The sequence below is a fragment of the Saimiri boliviensis genome, chromosome 10 (assembly GCF_048565385.1).
Source record: "Saimiri boliviensis isolate mSaiBol1 chromosome 10, mSaiBol1.pri, whole genome shotgun sequence".
In the NCBI taxonomy this organism is placed as follows: domain Eukaryota; kingdom Metazoa; phylum Chordata; class Mammalia; order Primates; family Cebidae; genus Saimiri; species Saimiri boliviensis.
In genome coordinates this window covers 2,613,016-2,631,127 of record NC_133458.1, presented here as the reverse complement: position 1 = coordinate 2,631,127, position 18,112 = coordinate 2,613,016, and the positions used below count along the sequence as shown (strand labels likewise).

At 41.1% G+C, this 18,112-nt stretch overlaps 1 protein-coding gene and 1 pseudogene across 5 annotated transcripts in view; both read right to left on the bottom strand.

Annotated features, from left to right (window-relative positions):
- Window positions 1-35: 35 nt before the first annotated feature.
- On the bottom strand, window positions 36-3,693 carry LOC141579997 (phosphoglycerate mutase 1 pseudogene; annotated as a pseudogene).
- A 1,628-nt stretch (window positions 3,694-5,321) lies between these two features.
- Window positions 5,322-18,112, bottom strand: part of LMBR1 (limb development membrane protein 1) — a 196,144-nt gene continuing 183,353 nt past the window's right edge. For all 5 annotated transcript variants that reach the window (XM_074378846.1, XM_039472781.2, XM_039472784.2 and 2 more), the window contains 2 exons: window positions 12,395-12,556; window positions 5,322-8,584 (listed from right to left, as the gene is read on the bottom strand). In XM_074378846.1, coding sequence (XP_074234947.1) covers window positions 8,499-8,584; window positions 12,395-12,556 — 248 coding nt within the window. In that variant the 3' untranslated portion in view covers window positions 5,322-8,498. The remainder of the gene's footprint in view (window positions 8,585-12,394; window positions 12,557-18,112) is intronic.

Below are 18,112 nucleotides of genomic sequence, written 5' to 3'. Positions count from 1 at the left end.
CTTTCAGTTCATACATCTAAAAAAAGTGAAACTTTCTGGCTAAGAATTGTTTCCGTCACTGGTTTACGACTACTGGGAGCGTGGTTATTTGCAGTAAACAATGACAGTCTCATCAGTTAGGTTGCCCCTAGCCGAGTAACTGATAAAGCCCCAAATCTCAGTGGCTTGCCGAAGACCAACGTGGTTTCTGAGGTGTCCGCCCCATGTCAGCCGTGGGGTGAAGCTGAGGGTCTGCCACGGTGACCGTGGCTCCTTTTGTCTTGTGGCATGAAGGCTCCTTTGCCCCAGAGTCCCCTAGTGAATCCTCTCACTGCTGGTGGAGGAGGAGGAGGAGGAGGATTTTCCAGGCCATTGTTGGAAGTGGCGCTCAGCGCTCCAGCCACAGTTAACTACGAGGGGCAAGGAAACAGCAGGCTGAGCCCAAGGGGAAAAAGCCAGCCAGGTGTGCATGCGGCACAGGCTCCGAACCCGCCATCTACTGGGTGAAGAAACAGGACAATTTCCATCATCTCATCACTTAGAAAAAGTACTCTGATACGTTTTGTGACTTACACATATAACTACATAGGAACGTACAATTTATGAGTGAATCTGCATATATTGGGATGTGCTCTAACTTTTATTGCACATCGCTGCTTTATTATACTCATCTGGGAGAAGGGTTCAGTAGTCATGCTCAGAGGAACACTGGAGCCATGCGGCAGGGCCAAGCAACTAGAACGTGACTCAGAAATCAGTGCGACGCTTGGACGGGACCAAGAGGCATTTCACTGCCACAAAACAAGGTGGGGAGGGGCTCGGAAACGCAGCAGGAAGCACTCCTGCCCCTCAGAGGTCAAGGAGCTGATCCCACGTTGGTATGAGGAATGGTTTATATTCTGGTGACCATATGTGATACTATTTCAGCCGCCACAAGAAACCCCACAAGGGTTATTGTTTTGTATTATTTATATATACTATACATTTTTTATATAAAAGTAAATGTAACCCCTAAACTAAATTCAGAATTCATCCCAGCCTTCTAGAGCCAGCTTCTCTGGGGTCAGGGAGGAAACAGTCGTCACATCACCATGCAGGTTACATTCATCTGCCACTGGAATGACCAGAGCCCCCAGGCAGTGGCCTGACTGCCAACGAGCAGCCGACTGACTCCCGGGGGCAGACAGGCTCTCTTGCTTCTCTTCATTGGTCACGGCTTAGCATGTGCCTCCCTTCAAGTCCTTAGTAAACAAAGCACTTGGAAAAGCCCGTCACTACCTTTCAACTCTGTTGGATAAGGGGAGCCTTTCTCCAGCTTGGACTGAGATCCTGTGCCCTGGAAGTGCAATTCTGACTAGAATGTATGAAGGGAGTGGGTGCCGGTGGCAAAACGGCTAAAATGAAAATGGGAGCCACCAGTCCCCATCTGCAGCTACAACTCAAGATGCCTACAGATGAGGTCAGTGTGACACGCGCAGGAGGGAGGGGTAGAGGGCCGCAGCAGGCAGGGAGGGTGCTCCTGGGGACAGCAGCCTGCCCGCTGGCCTTCACTTCTTGGCCTCCCCCTGGGCAGCCACAGCTTCCATGGCTTTAGGCACGGTCTCTTCATCCCCCAGGAACTGCATGGGCTTGATGGGTTTCAAATTCTTGTCCAATTCATAGACAATGGGAATACCGGTTGGCAGGTTCGGCTCCATGACAGCCTCTTCAGAGAGACCCTCCGGATGCTTGACAATGCCCCGGAGGCTGTTGCCATGGGCTGCAGTCAGTACCCGTTTCCCCTCCTTGATCTGGGGAACCACTGCTTCATTCCAGAAGGGCAGAGCTCCAGCAGTGGTGTCCTTCAGACTCTCACAGGAGGGTGGCTGATCTTCCGTGAGGTCCGCATACCTGCAATCCTTACTGATGCTGCTGTAGAAAGGATGGTGGGGCTCCATCGGAGGTGGCGGGACATCACAGGAGCGCCTCCATATCTTCCCCTGGGCCTCACCATGCTTTACAGAGACCGGTCAGACCCCCACAGTGCCGCTCATTGAGGTGCCAAGTCCTCACTACTGGCAGCCACATCTGATCAATGGCATCTAGCACTGTCCAGAGGGTCCGGATCGCTCTCTTCCACACTGAGGTGAAGCAGATGTCAAACTCACAGCCAGCATCTCGCCGCGCCTGCCCACCACGCTTCGCCTCCTCGTGGTCTGCCAGGCTCAGGTCGGCGGCGTACCAGCCGCTGAGGCGGTTCTCCAGGTCCACGCGCTCTCGCTGTGCCGGTCAGCAGCAGTCTGTAGGCGGCCGCGGCTGCGGGGTGGGGTGCAGCACCGACTGGTCGCTCTAACATTTTTTAATGATGTATACCATCGCAAATTTTGGAGACTAGTTTGGAGAATGCTTTAAACAATGAGTGAGCACTTTTATCATAAGATAGCAGAGGGAAATTGAATCACAGAACCTCAATTTTCCACAAGCTTACATTTCTCTCCCCATACTGTGACAGGCAGAGCACGGCAGGTGTCAGAGGCCGGGCAGTCCAGTTCTGCTACCCCAATCTGGACAGACAGTCCCACGTGGATCACTGAGTGCTGGGAAGAGCCCAGGAAAGGTCGTGCCTAGGGCTGTGCCCAGCACCTCTCCCCGGGCTTTCTCCGCATCTGTGAGCCGTCCCACACACTCCCGTAAACGCCTTTCCTGTTTATGATGGCAGAGTCCACTTCTATTCTTTGCAACCAAGTGCAGTATTTTGCTGATGCAGGAATTAGTGTTAGTTGCAGGCAACAGATACTCAGGAAAATCGGCGGGATGAGGCAGGAATGGTCATCACGAGGATGAGAGCCGTGAAAACCCCGTAAGTACTGAGAGGTGGTATGGAGCATCTTGTGGCAGTTAACAGAAAATCAGGTAATTTTCTTACCAAAAAGTGGCCATGGAATGGCATGCCCATCGCAGGCTCAGGACATCAAGTTGCAACCCCAGAATGATAAAAAGGACCTGAATGAAGCAGCTGCTTCTCTGAACAATTTGGAGATAATGACACATTGTCAGGTCCAGTCATGAAGCAATGCAAGCTTTTATACAATCACACCACAGCCTCGTCAGGTCTCTTTTATGGAAATGGGGGCACTGACCAAGAAAGAGAGGGGCCTTCAGAAGCATGAATTCATGGGCGGACTTGGAGGCAGGGAGGCTGGCCTGCAGCTCTCACTGCGGCTTCCCCGCCAGCTACAGCAGTCCCTGTGGAATGCGGCCATTCCTCCCTTAACAGGCTGGAACCCACCTGTCTGTCACCTTGCAAGATGCAGCCACTTTTCAAGCCTTCTCACACATCCCTTTATGCCTTTAAATCCACTGAATCAGAGCCCAGCATACGGTGTTGAGGAAAATCATTAGATCAGTACTAAGTCCAGACAGAATTCTTACAGAAGGGTGGGACTGGAGGCATTGTTAACAACAAAGGTTATAATCTAGAATGAGTGCACCTGTCACGAATCTTTATAAACCAAGTAATACAATCGTAAGGTACATGAATGAAAAAGAAACTGAAACCCTAAAACAAAGGTTTAAAACCTAAAAAAACTGGGACTGTGATTGTCCTGGCCAGTTCGTCTGCCCACCATTGCCTGCAAACGTCTGCAGCTTTCCGTGTGGCGCTCCTGATCTGTCAAATGCAGGTGTGTATTTTCCACTTCACGGGGCGGTCCTGAGGGCGACTGTGGGAGGACAGGGCACTTGCCCCCACCCCACCCCCCAGGCCCCTCTCACCACGCCCACTTCGAAGTCTTTGATGAGATCCCACAGTCAAGACAGAAAGAAAAGAAAAAGTGAATCACTCTTGAGACGGAAGGAAGTGAACGCGGAGCAGGAAGACAACATCCACTTGCCGTTTCATCCTCTAACTCCACTGTGGAGTCCACGCAGAACCACTGCGACGACTTCAAGATGCTGTGAAGAAAAGCTGCAGTCAGCATCAACAGCTGCGGCAGCATCACCTACACTTGGCTCTCAAGAGTCAGGGTTTGCAGGCGCACTCCCTCATTTCCTAACAGCTTTTCAAAGGAAAGGAGAAGACATGACGACAGCCATAAAATGGTTCCAGTAACTGATCAAACTTCCGTTCACAGATTCAGAGCCCACCTGACTCCCCGCTCCTCACACTCAGACACTCAGATTCTTCTACATCACTCCGTCCTCCACAGCCACTCACACGGGGCCACCCTGCGGTTCACAATCTATGCCCATGAACTTGACTTCTGCAGCACCTTTAGAAGTTACAGCAGAACACCAAAGTCATATCTGAGAATAATGAGGTTTTGTCTGAAGTTTCTATTTGATTATATTTACCCTTGAAAAAAACTGTTCCTAAATAAAGAACATAGAATTGGAAGTTAAATAACTTCTCTTTGAAAAGGTAAGTTTATTGCCTAATACTCCTTCAAGACATATGGATCAGTCACAAGTCTGGAAATTTTTTAACCTGTATTTGTGAATTTTAGGAACTTCTACTGATACTACATTTTCTACACTACAACAAGTAATTTGCATACACAGTACTTTTGCATCAGTGACATTTATAGCAATAATTTTTACCTAAACAATATTCAAAAGCCAAAAAAAAAAATACTCCAAAAAGGTCTTTGTATTATTTCTTCTTTCAAACCACATTCCAAAGGTATGCTTTTCAAACTGAGGTTCACCATCTATGAGGAGGTCAGAAAATAACTTAGTGGTCTGTGTCTACTATTTTTAAAAATAACAATAAAACAGAAGATGCCAGCATGCACACATAGGAAAAACGGGTACTGTCTTGTTAAATTTTTGCTTATATGTATCTGAGAGAGACAGAGGGAGAGAACGTATGTGTGTGTGAGTGTGTGTGTGTGTGTGTGTGTGTAATGGGTTACTTCTTACTGTGGTCAAAAAGTTGAAAGCCACTGGTGCATATGCTTCTACCTGCCGGTGAATTAACCAGGTGCTAACAGCATTTACTCCTCCAAGAACTCTGGGTGAAGCTGCCCAAACCAGAAGTAGTGCTGCTCAGTCCTTTTATGGAAAAAAATTAGAGAAATCAAACAAGCCTAAATAATTCAAATAATTAAATAAAATACATGCTGTCAATTACTGATACTACATTTTGGGTTATAAGAAATTGATCTACCAATAACTCCACAACAGAGAAAGAAAATATCCATTTCTTCCTTAATTCAGCATTCATCAGAATAATTGCTGCCCTCTATAAAACTGAAGTGGAAGTAGCCTATAAATACCCTTCAGTTTTAGCCATGACGGCATTTAAGATGGAAAAAACAAAACCACAAACCCCACATAGACATGCTTGTAAACCAAATAGGAAATCACTTTTTGTAAAACTTTAATTTCTAAGACATTTTAAAAGTCACACTGAAAGTTCTCATAGAAGCAAAGACTAACAATTCGTAAACAAGACAATCTGTAAACAAAAATAACTAGTATGTCCAAATGTTATTTAAAAAAATTAACATTATACCAGTTTTTTCAAGTTTAAAAAGTCAGTGCTGTATCCATGTTCACATTTTTTAAACAAGCTTGTAAGAATTCTACCTTTATGCATTAAATAATGTGCTACCCACAAAACAAGCAGGTAAGGGCCTACCAACGATGAAAACCTGTGTCCCTGGCAGATGAGGGCATCACTGAGGTTGCAGAGAGGGCCACAGGCAACCAGCAGAGTGTGGGGAGGCCACGCTGCCGCCCAGAACAGGCACACGCGTGCCTTTAATGCGCCTGAGACCAAAATGCCAGAGGCTCCATCCGTCTCCACGCAGCAGCACCTGAGTGTGGCAATTTAAGGAGCTAACATTAGTGTATGATGAGTGTGTACAATTTTCACGTGAAGTGTCTTAGAGGTCTATGTTTACAGAGAATGTACACAAAGCTACATAAATAGTAAATCTAAGAAGTATCTTGGAAAATCAGTAAAAATTAATACAAATGTTATAATCAGAAAACTTATCATTGTAAAATAATTTATTTAAGTATTGTAGAACCAATCAATAATAATCTGCTAAGTTTCCCCAAGCAACTCAGGGACCATAGTGCCTAATGCCCTTTAAGAGACTAAAGGAAAGAGAATAAAAGGACTGCCTGATTTAATGCAGTCACTGGTTAGAAACAAAAGTATAGTTCCAGAGTGAATCTGATTCTGAGCATTTGGAGCTCTGGCCTTCCAGGGTCTATCTACTTCCTTTCACTGGTGCACAGGAACCGTAGGAGAATGAAGACCCCAGGGTGACTGTCCTTCCCAGGACGCAGAGTGTTTGACCTCCGTATCCTGCCGTCCATTTCTGGAGTCTGTCATACAGAGCAGCCTCCAACCTAGGCCCACTGGAAGCACCTGCATTTGGAGTGAATCTCTCAAGAGGCAGATGCCTGGGCATGTGACTAGGAGCGCCTCGAGGAGCTGTGATTCCAGGGCAGTCCGCGTCTGTGACAGTCTGTACGTGTTCTAAAAGGCCTCTGAGTCCCCAGGTTAAAAACTGCCCTTCCACCCCTGATGTGCGTCCTTTGCTTCCACAGCAGTGAGGACGCGTCCAGTAAGTGTAAAACTTGGTGATTCACTGCACTAGGCTTACAAACGCCAGACTGGCTTAGGTCCTCAGATGGAAAGAAACTTCCAAATGAACAAATAGTTGCAACAGACATTGAAAAGTTTAATATTTCACTTAAAAATTTTCAGACATTTTACAAGTATCTAGGAGCTCTTTGGACGTGCCCTGACGGTGGGTAGTTAAAAGTGATATTACTCTACTCCTGAGTTCCTTTCTGTTCTTCCCTTGACTTGGTCTGCTCAAAGTATGGATTCCAAGTTTCACTAAAAATTAGACCCTGCAATTAATGCTCCAATAGGCAGAATTATCAATGAAATTGGAAAAGAGCTGAATTTTATTAACTTTCTAGGTATGTCGATATTATGCTGAGAAATTCACCAGTACTCTACTGGTGGTATTTACTGAACATTGTTTAGAATCACAAAATGAACGTTCTTTTGTTTTAAAACCAAGCTGCATTTTAGATAGATGTGAAGCTCGGAAGGAAATGTGGAGGGATAAATGAGGGGGAGTGTGTGTACTCAATGAAGTTTATAAATATACAGATTTAAGTTTCTTATTTTGGTTTAAGTGGAAATTTCTGATGTCAAATAGACAGCTTGTTTTTCAAAAATTTCTCCCAGAAAACCTTTACATTTAACAATTTGAAAAAAAGTTTTCCTTTTGTCTGAACACAGACAATCTATTTCATACACATAGTGCATGTGAACATATTTCTATAGATTGCGTAACTATGAATTGTGTGCAAATGGGCCCATCTTCTATTTTGCATGCAGAGTTTTCGGTATTCTATCCTAGTGGATGGTTAACACAGAGTGTAAGTTCATAGTTTTTATTCAGTAGACATAAGCCAAGAAACCATCCCAAAAATTATTTACAATTTAATAACTGATTGATCATGTTATATGGCAAAACTATTCTTCCACCATGAATGCTGATGCTGTGAACTTTGGATGTTAACTGCAAAATCTTGGAGGCTTCAAAAGGCGTATGCAAAAGTAACCAAGCCTGAGGACTATGAGGAGAGAAGGTGCTTCTAGCACGTGGCATTTGTAATTTCCATAAGCATTACAGAAGCATGGGGAATCAAGTGATCTTTGAAAAAAATGCTTTAAAAAACTGAGTATACATAGAGCCTATAAGGCAAAAATGCAAGTTACAAGTGTATTAAACACTGGCAACTATGTTATCAGAGGTAATACTGAATTATATACATAAACTGTCATTCAACTATGATTACATGATACTCCCTACCATAGCTTATTAGACTGTACAACAGAAGATAGTCCTGTGGCTCTCTAAGGCTCCAGGTTTAAAAGAATTTCGTATTTTCCCCTTGGCTCAAAGTCTAATCAATATCGTTCTGTAACAGAAATCAGAAATTATGCCTTTTGCTTTTAAGGAAATAAAAAACATAATTGCCACCATTACCATTCCAACACACACACTGCAATCATGATATCTACAAGCAGTTCCTATCGCGTTTGAAAAATGCATTTTCTGAACAGCCTTCACTTAGTACCAAGGATGCATTTCAGGTAGGCATCTACATTCTGCATAAAATATATGATGGGATTTAAGGAAATCTTTAGAAAGTCCCAGAGTTTGCCTTTTCTAACAATGTCGTATCAGGTGAAAATGGTGTTTTCACAGGGATGACTGTATTTACCAATATGAGTAAATGTCTACACAAGAATGTGCTGTCTGTATGTCTAAGGAATCCGTGTTTAACTGAAAACTACAGGGTCTATCGGAAAGGGAAATTTAAAAAAGACCAGCCATGGCCAAGTTCTTCGTAGATTATGAAAAAAAAAAATGGCACCGATAGGTCTAGGTTCTGAAGAGGAGTCAAGGTGGGAGTGGAAATGCTTCCGCACGGGACAGGGATGTCACGAGTCTGGAGCTCTCGAGTCTCTCGGTTGCAGAAGACGCCGGCTGTGCGTCTCACAGTGCTTTCTGATGCCCATTTACAGAAGGCTTGGCTGTTTCTGAGTCCCTTGAAGTATTTGATAAGTGAAGTTTATGAAGCCCTGCAAAAAATTAAGAAAACGGTGAGAAACGATAGATTGCAGAGCAGCTGGGGAAGGGTTAGGGCAGGAGGCAGAGGAGACTGGCAAAGCTAAGTCGGATTTGGGAAGCTTTGAGGTGCTGACCAGACCCCCCTTGAGGAATGAAAGATTTATTCTCTCTACTGGCAACCTCCCTTTGGGGATGGCCTAAGCCAAAGACGGCTGCAGGGCCGGAAGTCCTGCCCCTTCCAGGATAGCACACGAGAGTCATAAAAGCCTGCCCCCTTCTTCTCTGTTGACTGGAGCTCTGAAGGGTCAATGTGGCCACAGCGTCCCCAGGGGCCAGCGGAGGTTTCTAGTGTGACCGCCTCGGAGCTCAGCTCTCTCTTTGCACAGCCCCTTCCTCTTTCCTTTCCCTAAGTCGGCTAACAAACCTCTTCCTGGCAAGTGTATTCCCAGCTAAAGTGTGCTTCTCTGGGAACCCAACCCAAGACAGATCCGTTCCCACTTTCATTTTTAAATACATACACACAGGCTGGGTGGGGTGGCTCACACCTGTAATCCCAGCACTTTAGGAGGCCAAGGTGGAAGGATCATTTAAGCTGAGGGGTTTGAGACAGGCCTGGGCAACACAGTGAAACTCCATCTTCACGAAAAACAGAAAAATTAGCTGGTCACAGTGGGATCGTGCCTATAATCCCAGCACATTGGGAGGCCAAGGTGGGAGAATCGCTTGAGCCCAGCAGGTTGTGACTGCAGTGAGCCATGATCACACCACTGCACTCCAGCCTGGGTGACAGAATGAGATCCTGTCTCAAAAAAATTTAAATAAAGTAAAATAACACACACACACACACATGCAGGAAAATGTAGGGAAAGCCACACCAAAATATTCATACGTAATTAAAAAAAAGAATGGACAACATTACCAAAAAAGAAAGAAATGACAGAAGAATAAATGAAACATAAATAATATCTCACTACTCAAAGGAATTTCACAGAATAAAAAATTATCACTATCTTTTAAAGTTACATTGATTTCTCGCTCTATCATATAACAATTATTTACATAATATACGTGATATACAGACCAACACTGCACTCTCACAGGGAGAAACGGCAGAAGAAAATGTAAGAGCTGTATGGCACTGGAGCTTCAAGCACCTTAATAAAAATGAAATACAATGACAGACAGGAACATGGTCAGGTGTTGCCGACCAACAGGAATACATTCTGAGAAATGGGCCATCGGACAATTTTGTCATTGTGTACCATCATAGAGAGCACCTACACACACCCTGATGGCACAGCCCACGGCATGCCTGGCTGTGTGGCATGGCCGATTGCTCCTAAGTCACAAACCAGACAGCGTGCTACCGTGCTGCATTCCGTAGGCAACTGTGGCACAATGGTAAATATTTGTGCATCTAAAAATATCTAAACCTAGAAAAGGTTACATTGTGCCATGTCATTACAACAGCCAGCAGGTCACTAGGGGACAGAAGTTGTTCAGCTCCATTATAATCTTCTGGGGCCACTGTCCTATAGGCAAGTGGTCTGTTACTGACCAAATGATCATGTTGTGTCCTGCAGTTCGCCAGGGCAGATTCTGAGAAAATACTTTTCATGAAGCACAGACCTTTTTGGCATCTCAACAACTTACCTGGAAAAGATTTTTCTCCCTAAAATTTCACATGGCAATTGACCTGTTAGACAGTTTTACATCACTCATAAACCAACACAGCACTCCAAATTTTAAAATTTCACTTGCATATCTTAATGAACGAAAAGGTAAAAATTGAACCTCTCCATGTTTGAATAGGAAGAAAACAAAGAAATCAATCCAACACAAAAAAATGGTTGTGGTTCCAGGAATGACAATAAGAACCCACAGCTGTTGAAGTTGAGGAAGTGTGCTAAAACGAAGCCTGTTAGAAAAGGGACTGGGTGAAGACAGAGGATCCAGGAGGTATTCACTGACGGAGCTGAAATGAAGTCACCCTTTTAGGACAGAGTTGACATCTCAAACTTGAGGGTCGCATATATTACGCATTCTGGAAAACTCCGATGTCTTTCTTCTACAGACAACTCCAGAAACAACTCCATCATCACCACCATCACCACAGGCAAATTGCTAGTATTTACTATGTGTTAGTTAATCTCTGAGACAGATACTATTATTATTAATGGGCACAGCAGCAGAAGGGGAAAAAACTACCAAAAAAAAAGATAAGAAAAGAAAGGGGATAGTTACTTTACAATCAGTGAAATCCTTCGTAGGATCTTAGGTCATTCAAACATTACATATACTTAATAAGACTCTTTTTCTACATATAAATTGTCCCAAAGAATACTGAAAAACATTTGGGAAGAAAAGTAAATCTATTAGGTAGTTTTATACAACCTTGCTAATTCTACTGTCTCCTATGGTCAATGAACTGACATACATATAAGGCCTTTTATATCAAGTTATATTTTATTACTGTAATAAAGGCTTTCTTAGCAAAATGATGTACAGAACACCTAATTCAAAAGCTAAACTTAAGGCAGTTAATTTGCAACCATCTCACTTAGTGAATGGAAACTGGAAATTTATCTAAGACCACGGCTGACTAATCTCGCTGATACTGTAACAGGCTTAAAAATTAAGTTTTAATGATAGGCATCTGACAGAAAGGACTGTTTGATTTCCACTTCAAGTTGGACCAGTTTTATTAAGCCTAAGCATTAAACTGTATAAATTATCTGGTGCGTCAGCTGAAACAAGCGGTGGCTTTTTCCTGTCAGACCGGTGTTTCATGAGCCACCCTGTCCCAGGCATATTCAAAGTAAAACGCACATGGAGAGCTCATCCGAAATCCTTTCTGACTCCCAAAGGTCACCCGCTCAAACATCAAGGCTGGAAAGGCCTGGTGGTGTGAAAAGCTTTATTGTTGCTCATATATTTTCAGTTATTTGAAAACTGGACCTTAATGAATCCATCAATATGTGGCCTTTTGTAATAGCTAAAAGCCCCAATATGGAGTCAAGCATTCAAATGATGTCAACTCAGGTAAATGTGCTAATGTCAAGGTTTTTAAAAACTTTTCTACAAAAGTCACTGCTTTTCCCTTCTTTTGTCATAAAATCACACACCCCCAAACCAAGATAATTTATTGTCCTGATATTCTTAAAGTATAAAACTTGAAATATGTTTAGCACTAATGTGGAAATCAGCATAAAAAATACATTCATGGGTTACATTTGTACCCTTTAATAAACCTATTAGAGTTTTTAACACCATTACAATATGGGTGACTTGTGGAACACACAATAGTAAAACTCTTCTCTTCTATTATATCAATGCCAAGAATGCTAACATTTTCATCTTGAATTATTATTTGGCTTACTGAACAGAATTATGGGTCAGCCAAAGACCTGTAAAATCCAAAGCCTCAAAAAAAGCTTTAACTAAAAGGTATTGTTAGCAAAAACTAAGCCACATCAACCTCACCACCACCATGACCACCACCGTCATAATAAAGGGGCTAAGATTTACTGAGTTCTTACGATTTGCCAGGCACTATGGTAAGTACCTTACAAGAATTATTTCAGTTGATCTCCACAAAAATCCTAAAAGGAAGACAATGTTATCACTATATTACAGATAAGGAAGCTAAGGCTTACTGAAGTAATTTTGCACAAAATCATAGCAAGTAACGGATCAATAATCTGACCTCCAAGGTTTTACAAATTTGGGAAACTAAATTGCTGAAGATGTAATATTAACTCAAATGTCAAAATTATTATTTAGTAGAAAGGGGAAAAAATACCCATGAACCTCAGGATTACCTAGGGCCTTGAAAAGTTCTTCTCGAACTGCAGAGGTGAATTTTCGGACCAGACACAATGTTGTCACAATAGCAAAAAGCAAATTGTAGGATAACACAATATAGAAATTTCCCAGCCAATTAAACCTTCCAAAGTCTCCAAGTAGATCAAATCTAGTGATTCCTGTAAAAAATAAATAAAATACCCCTTAATGAAATCAGGTAAGACATATTTAGTGTGTTACAAGTAAGCACAAGTTCGATCAAATTCTATGCACATTCTCACTTCCGTTATGTGAGGTGATCTAATGAATAAATCCTAGTTTAAAATATGTAATTATTACCTATTGGGACAACGTCAAGCCAGCCCTAACCTACTTCATATATACACCACAGTCACTTGCAAGTGATGAGTAATGAGGTCAGAATGATGAATGCCCTTTGCATATTCGATGGAACTCGTGCTTACGTTAAACATCAAGCTCTTGTGCTGCGTCCATGGGGAGGATGGCTGACTGCATAAGCCATTGAGACAGGATGGCAGTAACTGGTCACAGGAAGCAAGGGTCATAATGAAAAAGATGCCTGAGGACATCCGACCCTCCTCTGCTGCCGCCCTCCAGAGGAAATGCCCATCCTTCTCTTCATTCGGGTCTCTGTGCAAATGCCATCTCCTTGGAGAGGAAACTCTGACTCCCCTACCTAAAACAGCTGGACCTTCTATGGCCTTCTATACTAATTATGACTCTTCATAGCACACATAACCTGAATTTTTTTTTTTTTCAGTTTTCCCCACTAGAATGTAGGCTCTGTAAGAATAGGAAGTTTGTCTCACCGCTATAATCCCAGTGCCTAAAATAATGTCTTATACACACTTAATATTAGTATTATATATTAATACTTAGTATTATATAAATGAATAAATAATTTCCTTCCATAAAAAATTGTTAATCTGAGTTTAATACTTATAGGCTTCTAGAGTAAAAGGGCAAAGCAGGAAATACAGTAGAATGATACAATATATGCATTGAAGTTACTTAAATTCACCTATACACATTTTTTTAAAGACTTTTTACTTAAATATAGGTTAGGCATTCTATTAAATGAATACATGGCCAGGTCCAGTTAAAAATATTTATAAATATTTATATAAATATAAGATATTTATAATATAAAAATATTTACTGGAAAAAATACATCAATGGTGAGATTTTTCTGACCACATATAGATAAATAAATCACATCATTCAGGTGTCAGTCAAGTGAGAGATAAAGGGAATGTCAACATTGTTCAAGAAAGAAAGGAGAGAGCTACTTGGGGGCCATATAAAATTTAAACTGCAAAGAATTAGAAGAAATAATAACAATCGTCTATAGGATTATAGATGCAAAATTATGTACCTCATATTTTAAGGGTGATTTAAGGATTTTATGTGTGATTTCAAGAATAACTTTGACTGTACTCAGTTTACATTATCAGTTGACCTATGAACTGAACTCTCGACCTCACTCCAGTGCGATGCCATCATCTACTACAGGTAGCCTCTACAAAAGCAGCTTAGAGAGATAATAAAAAAAACAAATATAAACATTGTCATAAAAACAGGAGATCTCAAAAGTAGCTCTTCCATAGTCACTTCTACCCAGGACAAATGATGAAACTGAAAGACAATAATATACCAAAATATTTTTTTTTCTTTTTTTTTTTTTTTTGAGACGGAGTTTCGCTCTTGTTACCCAGGCTGGAGTGCAATGGCGCGATCTCGGCTCACCACAACCTCTCCGCCTCCTGGGTTCAGGCAATTCTCCTGCCTCAGCCTCCTGAGTAGCTGGGATTACAGGCACACGCCGCTATGTCCAGCTAATTTTTTGTATTTTTAGTAGAGATGGGGTTTCACCATGGTGACCAGGATGGTCTCGATCTCTTGACCTCGTGATCCACCTGCCTCGGCCTCCCAAAGTGCTGGGATTACAGGCGTGAGCCACCACGCCCGGCCAACTAAAATATTTTTTAAAGGTAGATGATTAATGAAAACATCTAATAAAATGGCTTTTTTAAAGAGATAAAAACCCAGACGCTAGAAGAGTACACAGCATCGGTCACGCATGGTTATGATGATGATGGCAGCAGTTTCTCAGCTATTCACATTAATAAAACTTTACTTTGTTAAAAGGAATACATATCTAATTATAATTATAATAAAGTACCATCTCATTTAGCCTAGGAAGCGATCTGCAAACAAGATGTAGTCCCACCAAAACAAGCTTCAGTGGCTTCAGCCCAGAGATCCCAGATAAGTAATTGTATCGTTAGAGCCAAAGACTCCTTTGAAAATCTGGTGAGAGCTATGAATCTTCACACCAAAAAAAACCCACAGACACAGACACCCAAAATTTTACACAGCATGAAGCTCAATGATGGAGGAAATGGGAAATCCCAGAAACAAACTCTTGCCCAGATGTTCTATCCGAGTCTTACCTGCTCTTGAAATTTTTTTGATCATGTACTACCATTAGTAAAAACAAAATTTGAGCATCTATATGCAATATATGTGTACTGAATTATCTATAAGCTACAAATACAGTATCCAATGACATCTTATATACAGACAAAACAAGTACTTCAGAAATCCTAACAATAAATATAAATACAAGTTCTAATATTTCCTTTACACAGTCCAATAACTTACTTTGTGAATGCACGGAAATGCACAAACTCCACTTTGGAAACCACTGGTTTATGGTCTGTGGTAGGTAACTGAACCACGCCTGGACATGGCCTGCGTCCTAGGTGTGACAACACTACCAAATCATGAGAGTGAAGTCAGAAAGCTGAATGCATCATCACAGTAAGGATGGAAGGTGTGTTATGAAGAACAGGAAAGTGCTTTCACTAGAACTTCCTGGTGGACTCAACTTGTTATCTGGAGACTCAGAGTCAAGACCTAATATGGAACATCCAGGCAAAGAACAGTCTCCATCATCAGATGTTTGGTTTCCAGGCTATTTCAGGTTGATTTCATAAACAGAATCCAGGGGCCTGCTACTATACTGCACTGAAGAACCAGACAGATATTACTCCATAAAAACTAGTTCCAAGACATCATTGTGTTGAATTTAATATTTTTTAAAATCCGATAGATTGACTAACAGATTACTTTGACCAATACACACAGTTCTTGAATTCTGAATATTTTCTATAAAGACTGGACCACAAGAAACCTTAAAAAAAAACTTCTCTAAAATTCTGCCTGAGAGGTTTCTGGCATGGCAGTAATTAGATTATAAAATGTACTTTTAAAATTAAAAGCACCAACGATTAAGAAAAAGTGACAATACTTACACAAAGCTTTACTAGTAATCATCTGACAAATGTAAAGTACTTTAAAACTTACATTTCTGTAAAAAGGTAAGAGTATTTTAAAAGCAAATTTTGAAATATTTTAAAATACTACTAACTATAAGAAAGATCTAATGATCAAATGTTGTGGTTTAACTGCTTTAGTCAAATATTTAAATGCCCATTTGGAAGTTCATTTTGTTAAAAGGTAAGTAAAATAGGCTCCTAGCAAGAAGCTTAGTAAGTTAAGCCATGGCTAAGCATAAGGTCACATTATCTAGATGATCTGTCGATAAAAAAATTCTTCATGACAAGCTACACATTGGCTCCCCCGAGTAGAATTCAACTGAAAATATTTTACGCATGATTCCTTGAATAATGATCTTTTTCTATTCATACCTAAAAAAGAACTAACATACAGAATAAAATCTCATTTAAGAAAGGGCTGGTTTCTCTACCTACAATATTAGTCAATGGAATTTATGTTCTTGAGCTCACCTGAGTAAGCTTCTACTTTTAGCAAGCCTATTCATCTTCCTAAAGCAGCAAAATACAGTTAAGAGAGAGTTTACAAAGCTTGAGACATGAAGGGATCATTAATGTGACTATCAATAAATTACATATGTTGGCATATTACACAAACAGCTGACATGAATATCCATGGCTTTAATGTAAGATTACCAGAAAGAACACATACATCTTGTTATTTAAAAAAAAAAAAATAGATTAAACATTCTTTGCTGAGTATCAGGATTACCTACATTTTTCCTTTCGAACTCAAACAAAGTTTAGATTAAATTCTTATACTATGTTTTCAAACCTCTTCCTCTAAACCAGACTTTTGAAATAATATTAACTAAGACAGTGTTGGAGGAGGACAAAGTGGCAAAGAGTATGAAATAATAAAACCTACAATCATTTTAAAACAGGATAATTCAAATAGTCTCATTGCCAATTGTTTTACTCATTCAAAAACGAAGTCATTGTAAAACGAAAGAGGCTCCATTTCAGGGATAGAATTAAAGATGATGCTGTTGGAGCAAAGACTTCACCTTTCACCTTTTTTTTTTTTTTTTGAGATGCAGTTTCACGCTTGTTGCCCAGGCTGGAGTGCAATGGCGTGATCTCAGCTCACTGCAACCAAGGCCTCCTGGGTTCAAGTGATTCTCCTGCCTCAGCCTCCCAAGAAGTTGAGATTACAGCCACCCACCATCACGCCCAGCTAATTTTTGTATTTTTAGTAGAAACAGGGTTTCACCATGTTGGCCAGGCTGGTCTTAAATTCCTGACTTTGGGTGATCCACCCACCTCAGTCTCCCAAAGTGCTGGAATTACAGACAAGAGCCACTACGCCCAGCTGACTTTACCTTTTGACTAGTCTTACTGTGCAAGCATATTTTCATGAAATTATATCAACTAGTGATACTGACTTCAGGCACCAGCCCATACAGAGTAAAAGAGACCAGATTTTCACTCCCAAATGAATAAACTAAAATACTGAACAAAGTATACAAAACAACAGTTTTCACGACCCTACACATCAGGAAACGAAGGACAGTGACCACTGAGAGATGAGAAACAAACAAGGTGCGCCGTATGATTGCCACAGTTTACTGCCTAAAGAGAGACTGCGGTGTAGAGAGAAGAGCAGAGGCGGCTCCAGCCACCTCACTAAGGTGCTGAGATGCAGCTTGGAGCACAAGGATGACACAGTGGCCAGAGGGCTGCACGAAGGAAGAACCCGGCAGAGAACTGACGAGCACATGCTTGCAGGGAGGAATTCATCAAGAAATGAAGCAGATGACAGAGTGAATGGCAAAGACAGTAAAACAGACGTTTTAACTACATTCCTTATTTCAAAAGCTAGACGAATGATAAAACTTGCTAAGCAGAGATATGAAAGACGGAAAACAGACTGAAATTGACCAACTACAAAGGAAAATGATAATGTGGGATATGAAAAGTATACTAGATGGGATTAATGGCAGATTAGACACTGCGGAAGAAGCAATTAAATTTGAAGACACAGCAATAAGAAAACAAAATAAAACAAAGAGCGAAATAAGAAAAGAATGAACAAAGCATCAATGAACCATGACTTAATTTGAAATGTCTTAGGTATTTGTGATTAGAGTCCCTGAAGAAGAAAGACAGGATAAGAAAAAAAAACTATTTGAAAATATAATGGTTGAAAATCTTCAAATATGATTAAAAATTAATAAAAGTATAATAAACTCAAAGAACAAGAAATCTACCAAAGCACATAATAATCAAACTGCTTAAAAGAAAAAATTTAAAAGCTGCCAAAAGAAAAGATCACATAAAATATAAGAACAAAAATAATGATCACAGAAGATTTCTTGTCAAAAATTATGCAAATCAGATCATGGAGCAACATTT